The following is a 15,257-nucleotide window of genomic DNA, read 5'->3' as shown; positions in this document are numbered from 1 at the left end:
GGATGGGGGAGCATGGACCATGATGGGGTGCATATACCAGGATGGGGACCAGGATCGGGGAGCATGTACCAGGATAGGAGACCAATAGATGGGACCATATACCAATAAAAATGCTCGCCACCCAGGAGTAGAACGGGTTTTGATAGCTAGTGATGTTATAATCGTTAATTCACTAAACAAGTTAAAGGAGGACCTGGATGTATTTCTAGACAACTATACTATTACAGCTCATGAATAATAGATTTTGAAAATGGGACATTGATCCATGTGACTAGTCTGATTGCTATATGTAGAATACACATGTCAAAATCTGTCCCGTGGGTCAAATCTGGCCCTCGACACCAGAATCACCACCATGGTTGGCCTGCGACTTTGTCCAAGTTTTTCATTTTGGCCCTCTGTGTGTTTGAGTTGGACATCCCTGATGTAGAAAGAGAAAGGCATTTTTCGTAGGGGGCAGTTAGTATGTGCCTCATGGGGTTTTTGCCATCTTCTGGATTTTCAACCTTAAATCATTGAAAACTCCAGGCATATTCACTTGCAAAGGGCTAAGCTGCAATGCCAGACCAAGACCATGGATGGAAGAGACACTGTGCCTGTAAAAATGCCTTTTTTTTGTTTAATCTCCTACTACCTCTCTAACTGCATTTCTTGCTGTCCACTTAAGGAAAATGACACTCACCCGCTGTCACTGCTGTTCCCACACAGAAGAGCATCCAGCGCTCCATCCAGGAAGTAAAAGTTAGCTATATTGACATAGAAAATAAAGAATGAATAAACCTAACATACATTTTTAAAACATTATTTATCTTAACAGCCTATGTCCACTTTGTTTGCACACCATTTTACACTTTAGGCCACAGCCCCACTATCCGTATTTGGTCAGTATTCGGTCAGTATTTTTTCTCAGGAATGGGAGCCAAAACCAGGTGAGGAACAATCAGAGAAAATGTTTTTTTTGGGGGGGGGGGATATACAGGGCAACCAGGACATAATATACAACTTTCTGGAATGCAGCACAGGCTTTGAGGAAGGTGGGAGTATTGGTTCATACATGAAAAAAATGGTGACAGGTTCCCTTTAAACACCCCAGAAATATTGGCAAGTATGCATGTTGATGTGAGGTCTATGTATTTCATCCCCTGATTGTGTCAGGCAATCACAGTCTAGCTTTTGTCCAGAATGACATCATTCGCCACCCCAGTCATTTGATGGGACATCTTATGAATGTTTTGGTAGTGATGACTTCAGAGCTTTGTCTGTGAAAAAGCTACAAAAACATCAGAGGTGGATTTTCTAAAAAGTACAGTGGGGAGGTTGATTAGTGCATTACATCTTTATGGGGTCTTTTGACTCCCCCCTAACAGATTATGTTAAGGAAGAGGAGGGTCCGGCAGTTTGAAATATCTGGCAGCGGCTTTTTCCCCTCCCCCCATAAAGAATGACAAACATTTATGTATATAGGGTTGTCGGGAGACATAGGCCCCGATTCATAAAGACCAGGGATGTTTGCACCAGTTTTGATGAAGGAGGCGGTACTGGAGACAAACGCTCCTGATTCATTAAGATGCACATGTGAAAACACTAAAAATCATTGAAAAAAATTGTGAACCTCAAAATTGCACAAAAGTATGAATTTCAAAGTTAACTTGAACTTTATGTAATGAAGCTTTGGTGGATTTACACTAAATTTATGATTTCACTTACACTCATCATTGAGGTAGGTAGACCAGTCTATGGATATGTTGGTGAACATGTCGGTATTATTGTATAAGGTTGAGTTGTCGGCAAAATCCATAGAATTGATGGTCTCATTTCTGTAGTATTCATAGGCTTCCTCAGAGGGTGGCCAGCGGACACACTTCTGTCTCAGATTTCCCATAAACAGCTGAAGACCAATTAGCGCAAAAACGGCCAAACAGAAGACAGTGAGGATCATCACATCTGCCAGCTTTTTTACAGACTGAATAAGGGCCCCAACAATGGTCTTCAAGCCTGAAACAGGTAAAAGGGATTATATGTTATCTTCACGACACCCCATGTCTAATCATAAAAGATGCTTACTGGAAGCAGGTAGTGAAAGGATGCGAATGGTAATCACATGGACCAGTCATGGAGGAATCACATATATAAATTCTTACCATGGTGCACATCCGCATGTAGTCTCTATGTTCTCTGCATTTGCATGGTGGCTCAGTGGTTAATACTGCCTGACAAGCAGCACTGAGGACTTGGCCATGAGATACACAAGGGGAAATTAGGTTCCTTTTAGGAACTGCTTAACACTACACCACTCCTTACCCCCTAACAGAAAACGTCCTAGTGGTCCTGTGGGGACCGTTTCCCAGTACATATTCTCAATATCCATTAAATGGAACCTCAATTTGGCCCCATAGCAATTACATGGGCTACCTCTACATTCCATGTTCCCTTTCGTATTATTTTGAGTTTTATTTTGTCTCCATGCATTCATGGGTTTACTCCAAAGTTCTCTGGTTTCCTCCCACATTCCAAAAAACATACTGATGAATTAAAGGAGTATTTACCTCTGATATATTTATGGCATACCAACATGTAGGATGAAAAACACCTTTCAATTCCCTCTAAAACATATGTGTGTTTTCTAGCTACTGAAATTAGGTTGTGGGCTTCATTGGGGATAGGACATGATAGGACTGATTAAAAGCTGTGATGGTGGCACAGAATAGGTTGTCGCTACAGAACCCACGGGAACAGAGGTGTACCTATCGTGATGCAGGAGCTGCAGTTGTACACCGGGCTTTGGAAGCTAGGCACCTTTGGCTAATATCAAAAGACCAGTTTGATGAAAGGCCAGTTTCGCATTGGGGCCCATAAGTTTCGAGTTATGCCACTGCACAGGGATATACGGTATAGGTCTCCCAGAAGCTATCTCAACATACTATAGATGGATAGAAACCTGGTAATGTACAATATTATAACCTCCCAATTACTGTCTCCAGCTCAACCTACATGGGGCATATTTATTTTTTGTCAAGTGAGCCAAATGTTCTCTACCACACAACGTGGCAGAACTACTCGTACTATTCTCCCTGAGATCCCCACTCTTGCCAAGATTTTTGGATATGCTCCCTGGTTGCCTTATTCTGGAAAATATATAAATGCAGCAATGCCCACCTTGTTACACCAGATCAAATATACAGTGCCATAAGTTATATGTTTACAGTTGGACTCGGTATATGTATGAGCTATATAAACTGACAAAAAAGGATAAAATAAAAATTCCTGACATCTTACTAACTAAAATAGGGACATGAGGAAGATCCAATTTAGGATTATGAATAAGCACAGGAGGTTATTGGGGGTCAGTGAAGTAAGGAAACAAACATGGACAATTCGTGTAAATGATACTGAAGACAACCGGTGCGGAGGTGTGAATCTGTGAAACTGATACTAACAACTTGGTGTTAACTATTTAATGACAGGAGGTGTCACACTATATAAAGTTCCAGCTGGGGAAAACCTTGTTTCACAATCTACAGAAAGACTATGTTTTAAATGCCATAGAGGTAATCGTACTAAACACCTATATTGGATAGATCTGTAATACAGAACTTATAGAGGTACAGCACAGACCCATAGATTTCTACATGTATGCACATTCTGACCTGCAAAATTAATGGCGTGTCCATTATATGCTAAATGATGATGGTATTGCTTCAAGTGATACTTGTAGGAAATAAAATCCCAATTTGGGGGCAAGGCATGGCAGCACCCAAGGTTGTCCATAAGGTGACATCACAGTGTAGTAGAGACTCTACACGCAAAGTAAAGGCCTCCATACACATTAGCCAAACTTGTCCAAATCCGCAAATTTCGGTGGGACCGGCTGACCATCGGATGTGTAGTGAGACCTCCCGATTCTTCCCCAACAGACGATGTCAGGGAAGAGAAGGATCAAGCAGTTGGAATGGCCAAAGCTTTTGTTTTCAGGTAGGCAAGTCTGGAAGCTCTCTTCTTCTCTCTCCTCATTCAAAACACAAACGCTCAAAGTCAAGTTTCTAGAGAGAGATGACTGTCTGCAGAATGAAAGATCGGTCAACATTCAGCTCGTAGCTCGTGTTTATGGCCAGCTTTACAGACTCCAGGCTATGGTGTGCACATGAGGCTTAAGCGCCATTAGGCAGCAAATGTTCTTGCAAACTTGAAGAAAACATATTAAACAGCTCAAACGAGAAGCAGGGTATAAAATGATACATACCTGGAATTACAGTGATTGTTTTAAGTGCACGAAGGACGCGGAATGTCCTGAGAGCAGATACATTCCCCAGATCCACAAATTCTGTGGTATAACTGGAAAGATAATAAAACATGGGAATACCCTAAGATGTTTGATGTATAGACAGGAAACCAATGCCGAATAGCCACAATCCATGCCTTAGGGGGGTCATGCAGATTTTCTTCTAATGTGTATGTTGGTCTTAAGGGTCACTGGAACCTCTGAACACACAAACCTTTATAGGCCACCTAAATAAGTAATCTAATAAATTATTGTTGTGACAAATGAGTAACTGTTTGCTAGATCTATATAACTCCCTCCCCTCCCATACATTTTAGATAACTGTTGGCCACACGATGGATGGTGAATCGTTCAGTCAGTAACTATTTTGCCGGGCTCTCCCATACACAGGAGCACTTATTCTACTGAGCGCTCCTGTGTTATCTATAAGAGAACCACTGCCAGACTTCTCTAGCGGTAAATTAGCTTTAGATAACAAAATGATCAGCAATCTGAAATTGGACATTCTAGAGCATACATGTCAACCCCGTGGGCCAAATCTGGTCAACAGGGTGATTATATTTGGCTCGGGACTCCAGAACCACCACCCCTATGTGGGGCACGTTATTCCGTATGGAGGACTATGTGGGGCCCATTATTCTGTATGGAGGACTATGTGGGGCCCATTATACTGTATGGAGGACTATGTGGGGCCCATTATTCTGTATGGAGGACTATGTGGGGCCCATTATTCTGTATGGAGAACTATGTGGGTCCCATTATTCTGTATGGAGAACTATGTGGGTCCATTATTCTGTATGGAGAACTATGCGGGGCCATTGTTCTGTATGGAGGACTTTGTGGAACCCATTATACTGGTTGGCCCGCAACTTTGTCCAAGTTTTTCAAGAACCCCAGGAAGTGTAACCAGAAGAGAAAATAAGGAAACCCCTGAAAAGATAGCAAAACTAATGTTAGCACATAGGAACGGCAATAAAGAGCAAAGCACTGAGCATGGAGCAGGATTGAATAGCCCACCTAATGATCAGATGTTGAATACCTCCCAATCATCCCCAGACAGCCACTCCCTGCTAACTACAGCAGAATGAACATAATGACACCACTGCTTAGTGCCAGACAAAGCAGTGTCCTGCGTTGCCTGGCAACCGGGGAAATCAGAGAGAGACACGGTGTCCCGCTTCCTCACAATCCTAAAACACCAGAACGCGATGTTCCATAACAGTGGGCTAGTCTCCGTGCACGCATATTAGCTCCGACTCCAGTGTCAGGACAATGGCGTCGCCTGCGAGCGGAGTAGCATAGCACCGGACCAGATCCATTCCCAGGTGCTAGCACGGAATCACGATTCCTAACAGCCATTTCATGTAGGGTGCATTATACTCACTTGCCGGCCATAGGCCTCCACTGTTTTCAGTTCTGTACACTCAGGAACGTCCGCAAACAACTCAGAGGACACCCGATTCGTTTCAACATTTAACAGTTTACTTTACAGTTGCAGTACATCAGATTGTATCACACAGTATCGGACACAGCACCCTCCCTTTCTTTTTTCAGTAACACAGTATTTTTCCGTTTTACTTTCCCTTCCGCCTGGACTATCCCTGCTGTAACAGTTCATTTCAGCCCCAGGGATTTTCCGTCCGGCCATGTAGTATTGCTGAGATCAATAATCTTTTCCCTGGTTCCACGTCCAACTTCCTCTGTACGGAAGGGGTTTCGGTGCTCTCCATAGCCACCAACTCAAGTCTTGAGCTCCGGATGTTGCAGGAATATCCGCAGGGAGTTTGGTAAGGCCTCAAATCGCCAAGCACAACTTGTACTTGCTTCTGCTAGCAGCCCTGCACCTTGAACTATCCCTAGTAGCAACTGTCACCAACAAAGTGTTTCATTTAATGACTAAGTGAAAACCACTTTGGACTGAACCAATCGTCTCTTTACTCTGTCTGTCCCGGTAGTCTGTTGCTGGGCAAACTTTAACATGTCACCTACTAACTACTGTCATCATCTTCTAACAGTATGCACTAAGCATATTATACTTAGGCCACGGCCCCACTATCAGTATTTGATCAGTATTCGGTCAGTATTTTTTCTCAGGAGTGGGAGCCAAAACCAGGTGAGGAACAATCAGAGAAAAAGTGTAATAGAAATAAGTCACCAATTCTGCATTTATCACCCACTCCTGGTTTTGGCTCCCACTCCTGAGAAAGAATACTGACCGAATACTGACCAAATACTGATAGTGGGGCCATGGCCTAACAATGCCTATCGCTGTCTAATCTGCTCTATGTCCTAAACTCTATCCTATATGTGGCACCCCTGTGGGTCCAGTTGCCACAGAGGTACTGCACCTCATCCAGAGGTGTGGTACCCCACTCCCAGGTAAGGAAGGAACACTACCTGGGACTCACACACCTGCATCCAGCACTACACCACTCCAGACCAGCAGACGGGGCAAGATGCACTTAATCTCGGCTGAGCCCTGTAGCTGGCTGGAGGGGGGGGACCAAAAGAGAGGGAACCATGTAGTGGGGTTGCCACAGAGGTATTGCATCTCAGCCAGAGGTGTGGTACCCCACTCTCAGGTAAGGAGGGAGCACTACCCGGGACCCACACACTCACATGCAACACTACACCACTCCTGAGGGAAGGTCCAGATAGCTCCTAAGGGAGAGCACAGACTCGGTCCCTGTTTGGAGGGTGGAACTAAGTAAAGGAGGTGGGTGGAGGAAGTAGTTTAGGGGAGCACTGAAGGAAGAGTATAAAAGAAGGGTAGAAACATCTAGAAGGGGCCATTCCTGGTTCCAGTCCTTGGAGCAGGAGTTCAGTGATTGAGGACCGTGGAGGAGAGAGGCCCAGTCAGAGAGGCCAGTAGAAGAGTGAGGAGAGAAGACCGGAGCAGTGCGGAGGGCTCCAGAGAGAGAGAGGATCCTAGGGGCACGTGAAGTGCGGAGTCCACCCGTGCGCCCGAGTTCACACTGACCATGAAGGGATCAGGCCGCAGTAAGGGACCGGCCTCAGATTAGCGGAGGACTGCAAGACTCAGCTAGCAAACTGGAGGTTGCGGTATCTTCACGTGCCGTAGCCTAACACCACACACATTCACTGAAAAGGTGGCCATATAGGACAAAGGGGACAGAAAAGACGTCACCCAACAAGGCCCATGGTCACTGGCTCTGGACACTGTGTGTGAGGCGCAGGGCACGAGGGCGAGAGCCAGCGCAGAGAGACAACCTGGAAAGGTACACAAAAAGGGGTGTCTCGATCAAGTGCACCCAAGTTATCAGAGTTGGCTGGATGACTTCCCCGGAGGACACAGGACTGGGACGGCGGTTATAATCTGGCAGTTGTAACCTGGAGCATCTTAATAACTGTGAGTAAACACTTGAAGACTGCACCCCGCTGTGTCCTAGACTTAATTGCAACGTCACCTGCCTTGCACCACAACACCAATATCCAAAATCTCCTATTTAACAGCCCTGGGGCCTAGCTCTACCCGTGGAGAGCTGAAACATCTCTGCTGCGTCACCAACAGCCCCAGTGGATCTGAACAGCAGCGGCGGCCATCTATAGCCGCAAACCACGGGTGGCGTCACGAATCTTTATTCCTCAATTGACTTTCCTTATTGACCGCCCTGGGCCACGGACCGGGTCACTGCCACCGTGACTACCCCAATAGAACCGACCGGCCCGGCTACCGAGTACCCCACGGTCCAAGGGGGCTCGTCATATACTTTCCATACAGATGGACTGAGGGCATGTTACTCACAATAGGCATTACCTTTACAGTATCTACACAGTAGCATCAGAACCTTACAACAAATTACATTAACCAAATCACTTAGTGTCTATAGAACTCTATGCAGATTCACAAATGACATTACTCACAAATTACAATAAAACCACGTCACAACACATATTTAAATACAATCCTAGCAGTCGTTGTCTTTAGGGGAGAGGCGTATGAAGTCTCCTGTCACACCCTTACATTTACATACTTCTCTTTAAGTATTAGCGATATTACACTCTATGTGTTTAGATCTTACTTCTTATAATAACAAAATTGTATTACAAAACAGTACATTGGATGCAAAAACAACAATATTAATAGATTAAAATATTAACGGAGTGATTAGTTGGTGAAAAATAGCCAAGCAGTAAAATGATTGATCCGAGTGAGCAAGTTAGTGAGCACAACAGCGTCTACCTTCCACTTACGCCATTACAATGACACAGAAATCCAGCCAGTTCCATGGATCCCTGAGGAATGTAAAACTGTCGATACAAAACCCTCGGGCAAAGATCTTTATCAAAGACTCAAAAGTGTAAATGCCTGTGAATGTGTACCTAGAATGACACAGATAAAAAAATAGGTTTCCCGTTAATTACTGTACACATTAGTCAGACATCCTAGACTCTGTTCATATGTCCGCTTTACTAATTCGTTAGTCTGTCCTGTTTAGAACACAAAAACAGAATAAACAGATTTAGGATCCTGTGCATTCCTATAAGTAGAAGGGCCCGTTTATAACATGGGGTCCAGCAGAATTCAATTTGGTGTCAGTTTTTTGTAGAATGGAAAAAAAAGTCTTAGGGTATGTGCACACTGTGCTATTTAGACACTGGCACAGCAGCCGAGATTCCCCAGGCAAAGCCACTTCAGGAAGATGCCAGAGGTCATTTTACGGCTTCGCCAGCAGCTTTGCCGTCGTTCTTGTGTCGACTTATTTACTCTATAGAATGGAGTGTGAAGAGTTGACGGCTTCCAAGCAGAAGCCGCCCAAAAAATGAAAATGTCACTTCTTTTAACTGCTTCAGGATTTCTGAACTTTGAAGCAATTAAAAGATGTGACATAAGACGGAACATATGCACAGCAATGTGGTTTTGACATTGCTGTGTATTATGCACAATTTTTGGCGCGCTTTTGCAGCACTTTTTCAGGCGGATTCAAGCAGATGTCGTGTGCACATACTTTTACATGCAAATCTTTTTCTTCTGTTTTAAAAAGAAAATAATGGAACCCAGGCTAACCCAGTACAAATCAATGTGCCCGCTCTGCTTCCATATGAAACAGGATCCCATCTCCGCCTGTCTGTTTTGTTTGTTTATTCTAAATAGATCAGACAAAGGAATGGTAAAATGGACATTTGAACAGAGCCTTAGAAAAACAGTTGTAAGGGTTCAAAGAGCCCCCAATACCACAAGCGTGGGATGCAATGACTTCCTCTAAATGCTCAGTCATCTAATCAATACTGGCCTTAGGTTGTATGGTTCCCTATGCAGTTCAATCCATTTGACACCCTCAATCAGTGCCTGATTAATATTACTATACAGTGCCCAAACAGCACCATTTGTTGGAGTACACAAACAAAAGTTGGGGGTACAAAACTCATGTACCTTGGCCATCAGGGTCAAATGGCACCCCCTTGAGAAGTGACATGTTATATATCCTGTTTTACCACCCATGTTGCATGCCAATTAAAGGAGTATTCCTATTTCATAAAGAAATGACATAGGATATGCCATCCCTTTATTATTATTTGGCGTCTGACCTCTGGGATCCTCACCATTCCTAAAGCTGGCCATATACATTAGATAATTGTCTGCCAAATTACTGTCCTGCTGGCTGCAGTCTCTCTCAACTCCCTCATACACAGGAATGCTTGACTTGGCCAAGCTCTACTGTGTTCTTTAAGACTCCTCAGATAGTGGAATATCTCACCACTGAATAAAAGGATTAAATGATTAAATTCCAGTTGGCTGATCCTTAGGTCACCCCAGCAGTGTTGGCCGATCACACCAAAATCGGTGCGTTTGGAAGACTTTTATCTAATCTGTATGAACGACTTAAAAATGAAAATACTATAGCACCGATTCATCATTGCAGCCTTTCACAGTCTTTTTCTACCCAGATGCGTTCCCAGCCACGTGAATGGATCCAGCCTTAGTTCCCTGCACAGCGTGGCCATCAGAAGTGCATGGAAAAATAGTAAATAGGGTGGAGTGCAGAATCAGCATTGTGGTTCAGCATTCTCAGGTTTAGTGGGGTCCCGCAGGTTCGAACCCCACTAATTAAAAAGTAATAGTACTGTATATGCTGGTTATGTGCCCTCACTTTATAAGATGGGAATGGCCCATTAGGGTTGAATGTAATCATAGTAGATAAATGTTACTTACTCCACATTTTTGGCCCAAGGTGGTGGGTCATTCATGGTCATGAAAACACAGTTTGCTAAAATTGTTATCATAATAAAAAAGCTAAAAATTGTGAAGATGAGTTAAGGAAAATTAACCAATACATAATGTAACTTTTTTTTTGCTAAAACATGGACTATGCCCTCAGCACCATACAGATCCTATTCCGCTCTTGTCCATGGGCTGTACCTGGTATCGCAGCTTAGACCCATACTAATGAATCTGTGATACCTGGTATAGCCAATAGACAAGAGTATTGCTATTTCTAGTAAGAAAAACAGTAGCCCACAATCTCAGACAAACCTTACAATGCTTGACTACTCTAAACTATATACAGTAACTGTAATAATAAATTATAGTAACATAATAAGCCACCACTTATTTCATAAAGGATATGAGTGGATCAACACTTTTATGGCTCCTGTTCTTAATGGATTGAAAGGGTCCAGTAGGTACATCGCTTTGGTGGCAGTGAATCGAAATACTGCTTTGCTCTTATTCAAGACAATGAATGTCTGTGGGAAGATACAACAGGATTAGACACCAAAAATGAAATGCTAGGACATTAAAGCGTTTTTCTGTAGCTACAAAAGGCACAATAAAAGTTCTACAAAGAAAGTGATGTTCATGTGTGTTCCTCCATAGGAACATGCTTACAATAAAACATGACGAGATAACACATTAGTACAGGGTGCAACTTTCATACATGTTGTCCCTGTGTCGCCTAATCATGCGGTTTATGGACAGCCCATGAGCTGTCAGACTGTAGGAAAGCATGTTAATTTCTTAAAAAAGACCCAGTATTTTTTTACCTGTTGTAAAATCCACTTTTTCTACTGAATCTGTTGCTGTTTTTCTTTAGTTCCTGGGCCTCTACATGCCTGAGATATGACCCCCTGTTCTCTGTATGTGTGAGATGTGTGTCGGTTCAACAGAGAGATATAATTGTTTAAATCTGTATCCACATCAGTAGAACACTGTACTTGCTAAAATACTGTATATATAGTTTGATGTACGGTTTTAACTCTGTGAATGATTTAAAATGCATTGTATTACATGATTATATAAGGAGAATATGCTCAGGGCGTTTCCCAGTGGACAGTTGAAAAGTATGTGACAGGAATAAGTGGAGCTGCCATCTTGGGGGTAGTCTGGAATATGTCCTGAACAGAAGAGGATGCACTGGAAGGGAATTCAGCAGCTTCTGCTTGTGAGAACACCCCATTGACACCAGAGGAACGGAATATTGGAGCTGAGCTTGCTCGTGACCAGAACCTGTCCAAGTTTGAGGAGATTCCTGTCAGAAACGTTGTTAAGAGACGATAAAGGCCAGGACCTACAGTGAAGGTGTTGGACGCCACTGAGAAATTAAGCTACAAGCATCAATGGTACCGCTCATCTGCTGAAGTAGCCCCGCAGTGAGAAACTGTTCACGCATAACATAACATTTTGGCGCCAAAATATTCAAAGATGAGATATAGCCTGTAGTTAGTTAGTTAGGTATATTAACTGCTTCACACAACGTTTGTGGCTAATATCCACGTCCAGAACTTTCGGATTCGCTGCCACGGTTTATGTTGGTTTAATAACTAAAAACCCCAATCCACTTTGAGATGCCAACATGGCACACTACGGACTCTGGATCATATTTTACTCCATTTTGTTACAGGAGAAAGTTTCTGAACAGCATTTTAGTACTGGACAGTTATTTAACTCCGTAAGACTATATTTACGGCTAAACTGCCGTCACCGTAGTTTCTTTTGGGTATCTTCGATACAGTTGAGGACGGACTGTTCCTCTGTAAACACCATGGGAAGGGAGAGGGAAATTTGGTTGGGGAAATAGAGGACGTATTTGTAAGATTGCAAAACCCCAGTATTGTACCGCAGGCTAGCCTGTAGGTTACACGTATACAATTAAACCAATTCTTAGGATGTAAAATGGTGATAGGCGGCCAATTTAGACAGGTACGCCAACAGGCAAATCTATAAAAACAATAGTAAATATAGATTGCTTAGGTGCCGCGCTGTATAGCACAGAGGTTCCAGCTGTTGACTAATGTCTGCATAATGTTTAAATGTGTTGTATTGGCTGAATGAACATATACACTTAAATAAGTAAAATAATCCTTTTGGGATCAAACTGTGCAAGAGTTGGCTCTGCCGTGTCCTGAAGAACACTCCCGGTACACGACTTACATATGTAAATTTAGTATTTTTAGCCAAGTGATTGCGATCCACAATTCTTCCCTTCTTGATGACTGCACCCATTTGGTTAAAAGACTAGATTTATACAACAGGGAACAGAAAGGGACAAAAAAAAATAAACAATGCCAGATTCCATAAAACAGTGATTTACACCAGATAAAAAAATACATATTTATGGCAAATGATAAATCCTCTCTAAAGGGAATCTGTCAGCAGGTTTTTGCTAACTCATCTAAGAGTAGCATGATTTAGGGGCAGAGACCCTGATTCCAGCAGTGTATTACTTAATTTACTGGGTGCAGTAGTTGTGACACAAACAGGCGTCTTAGATGTAGCATGAAGCAAAGCTGAGAAAGCTGCCCCCACCCACACCACAGATTTCTGTGTACATAGTTTATTGACAGTGAACTGCTTATCACAGGAGGGGGTGGAGTCAGACCAGGACTCACAGGTCAGCTAGTTACAGCAATGATAATGTCCTAGTGATAAAACCTTCACTGTAAGTAAACAACATCACACAGCTTGATATGTGACACATCGCTTAAATCTGTGTTTTAACCCCTACCTCATGCTATTCTCAGATTACATAGCAAACACCTGCTGACAGATTCCTTTTAAAGAAAAAAAATATATATAAATGATGGATATAAGCGAAATAAGTTCTCCACCGATCTCCACAGATCAATCCAAATAGTCTCAGAAGATCCACTGATTACCTTTTGGTTACTGTAAAAAGGATCCAGATCTTCGAGGGGGACCCCAATAAGTTCCGGTGGTGGATCACCATAAATAAGTGGTAGACTCTTCCCAGCCTCCAGGCCATTGTTAGGTTTTCGCACGACTTCATCAAGAACCTCAATCTGTTTGGCTTTCCGAATCTCTTCCTCTTCTATTGTCTTTTCTATTTTTGCAATGGTTTCTTTGGTAAATCGCTGCAGGCTGTCAGGGCCGGGAGGGTGAATTTTGCCGGCCATATTGTCATTCTGTATTTAGGCAAATTGTTTTATGGCTTGTCTGCCTTTGAATCTAAAACCTATAATATAAAAAATAATGAATACATCAGAAAAGTCCTAAAAAATAGCAAGCAAAATATAGTGAAATAATGTAAGGTAATTACAATCTTACAAAAAGTAAAGAACAACATTTATTATTTATTTAGAATAGGGTCTCATTGCGAACCTCATGTTACTGCAGCATGCGAGACGCAAAAAGTCTGACGTGGTTAGACTTCTTGCGACCTGCTTGTCGCAGTGGCATTACCATTGGCTTTACAATGCGACCCCATACACTTGTATTGTGCTGCGATGTAGCAGCAACACCTAGCGAACTTTGGCCATGTAAATTGCACCATATACAATCCATTTATATAGATGGGCTGGGTTGGCCAGTGAAAGAGGCCAGATACGTCAGTGCCTTTTCACTAGACACAAGCAAAAAGTTTTGCAGGACTCTGATCCGACATCTATTTCAGTACTCTGTGGTAGCCTGAAATTGGTCATGGGATGTCCCTATGTCGGCTCTCGAATGCCAGCATCTTGGGGGCGTCTGGCATTCACAAGACCCCCACGCTGCAAAGTCACGAGAGGCACCCAGGATGGCGGTATTTGATTGCCGACCAAGGATGTTTTCAGGAACCTGGTCTGGCTACCATGGACTTTCAATGTGAAAGCGGAGCCAGAGTCCTGTAAGCTGGCCTCGTGCAGTAGTCGTGTGAGTGGGCTGCTCTTCCCACACCCGGACCAGTTACAGGAAACTGAGTGTTGTTGGTGGGTGTATGCGACATTGTACATGTTTCTGCTGCTTCCATCGCCTGTTTCATTGCACTTGGTGCAGTCCCGCTCCGGTTAACCATTTCACTCAATAAGCCAGACCAGTCCATATAAACAATGTCCATTTTATGTACTGCCAAACTGGTGAACAGGATAACAGTATACAGTTAGGTCCATATATATTTGGACAGAGACAACATTTTTCTAATTTTGGTTCTAGACATTACCACAATGAATTTTAAACAAAACAATTCAGATGCAGTTGAAGTTCAGACTTTCAGCTTTCATTTGAGGGTATCCACGTTAAAATTGGATGAAGGGTTTAGGAGTTTCAGCTCCTTAACATGTGCCACCCTGTTTTTAAAGGGACCAAAAGTAATTGGACAGATTAAATAATTGTAAATAAAATGTTCATTTCTAGTACTTGGTTGAAAGATCCTAGTTACTTACCGGTAACGGGATTTTACAGAGCCCATGACAGCACCACCTGAGAGAGGGTATCCGCCCACCAAGGACAGGAACCTACTGAATAAAAAGGCGGTACCTCTCCTCCGCATCAGTTTTGTTTCAGAGCATGAGAGGGCCTCCGAAGACAGGTTAATACATAACCACCACCTCAACATATGTACTAAATACCTTAAAAAAGTGCACACCACAGTGATAAAGGGGAGGGAATTAATAGGGTGCTGTCATGGGCTCTGTAAAATCCCGTTACCGGTAAGTAACTAGGATCTTTTCCCCTTCTCCCATGACAGCACCACCTGAGAGATTTATAGAGATCAAATACCAGAGGGAGGGATCACCGCTT

The 15,257-nt window shown here is 43.1% G+C and overlaps 1 protein-coding gene across 3 annotated transcripts in view; it reads right to left on the bottom strand.

The window, feature by feature from the left end:
- The window catches only part of SCN4A (sodium voltage-gated channel alpha subunit 4), a 133,273-nt gene that overhangs the window by 78,043 nt on the left and 39,973 nt on the right, over nucleotides 1–15,257 (bottom strand). For all 3 annotated transcript variants that reach the window (XM_073683128.1, XM_073683129.1, XM_073683126.1), the window contains exons 2-8: nucleotides 13,397–13,713; nucleotides 10,870–10,987; nucleotides 10,455–10,545; nucleotides 8,495–8,623; nucleotides 4,241–4,332; nucleotides 1,708–1,995; nucleotides 683–746 (exon numbers count right to left, since the gene is read on the bottom strand). In XM_073683128.1, coding sequence (XP_073539229.1) covers nucleotides 683–746; nucleotides 1,708–1,995; nucleotides 4,241–4,332; nucleotides 8,495–8,623; nucleotides 10,455–10,545; nucleotides 10,870–10,987; nucleotides 13,397–13,654 — 1,040 coding nt within the window. In that variant the 5' untranslated portion in view covers nucleotides 13,655–13,713. The remainder of the gene's footprint in view (nucleotides 1–682; nucleotides 747–1,707; nucleotides 1,996–4,240; nucleotides 4,333–8,494; nucleotides 8,624–10,454; nucleotides 10,546–10,869; nucleotides 10,988–13,396; nucleotides 13,714–15,257) is intronic.

This window comes from Phyllobates terribilis, unplaced genomic scaffold, assembly GCF_046119375.1.
Source record: "Phyllobates terribilis strain yellow unplaced genomic scaffold, ASM4611937v1 Scaffold_5__5_contigs__length_657084704, whole genome shotgun sequence".
Taxonomy (NCBI): domain Eukaryota; kingdom Metazoa; phylum Chordata; class Amphibia; order Anura; family Dendrobatidae; genus Phyllobates; species Phyllobates terribilis.
Note: the sequence above shows the minus strand (reverse complement) of the source record. Positions and strands in the feature narration are given on the sequence as shown.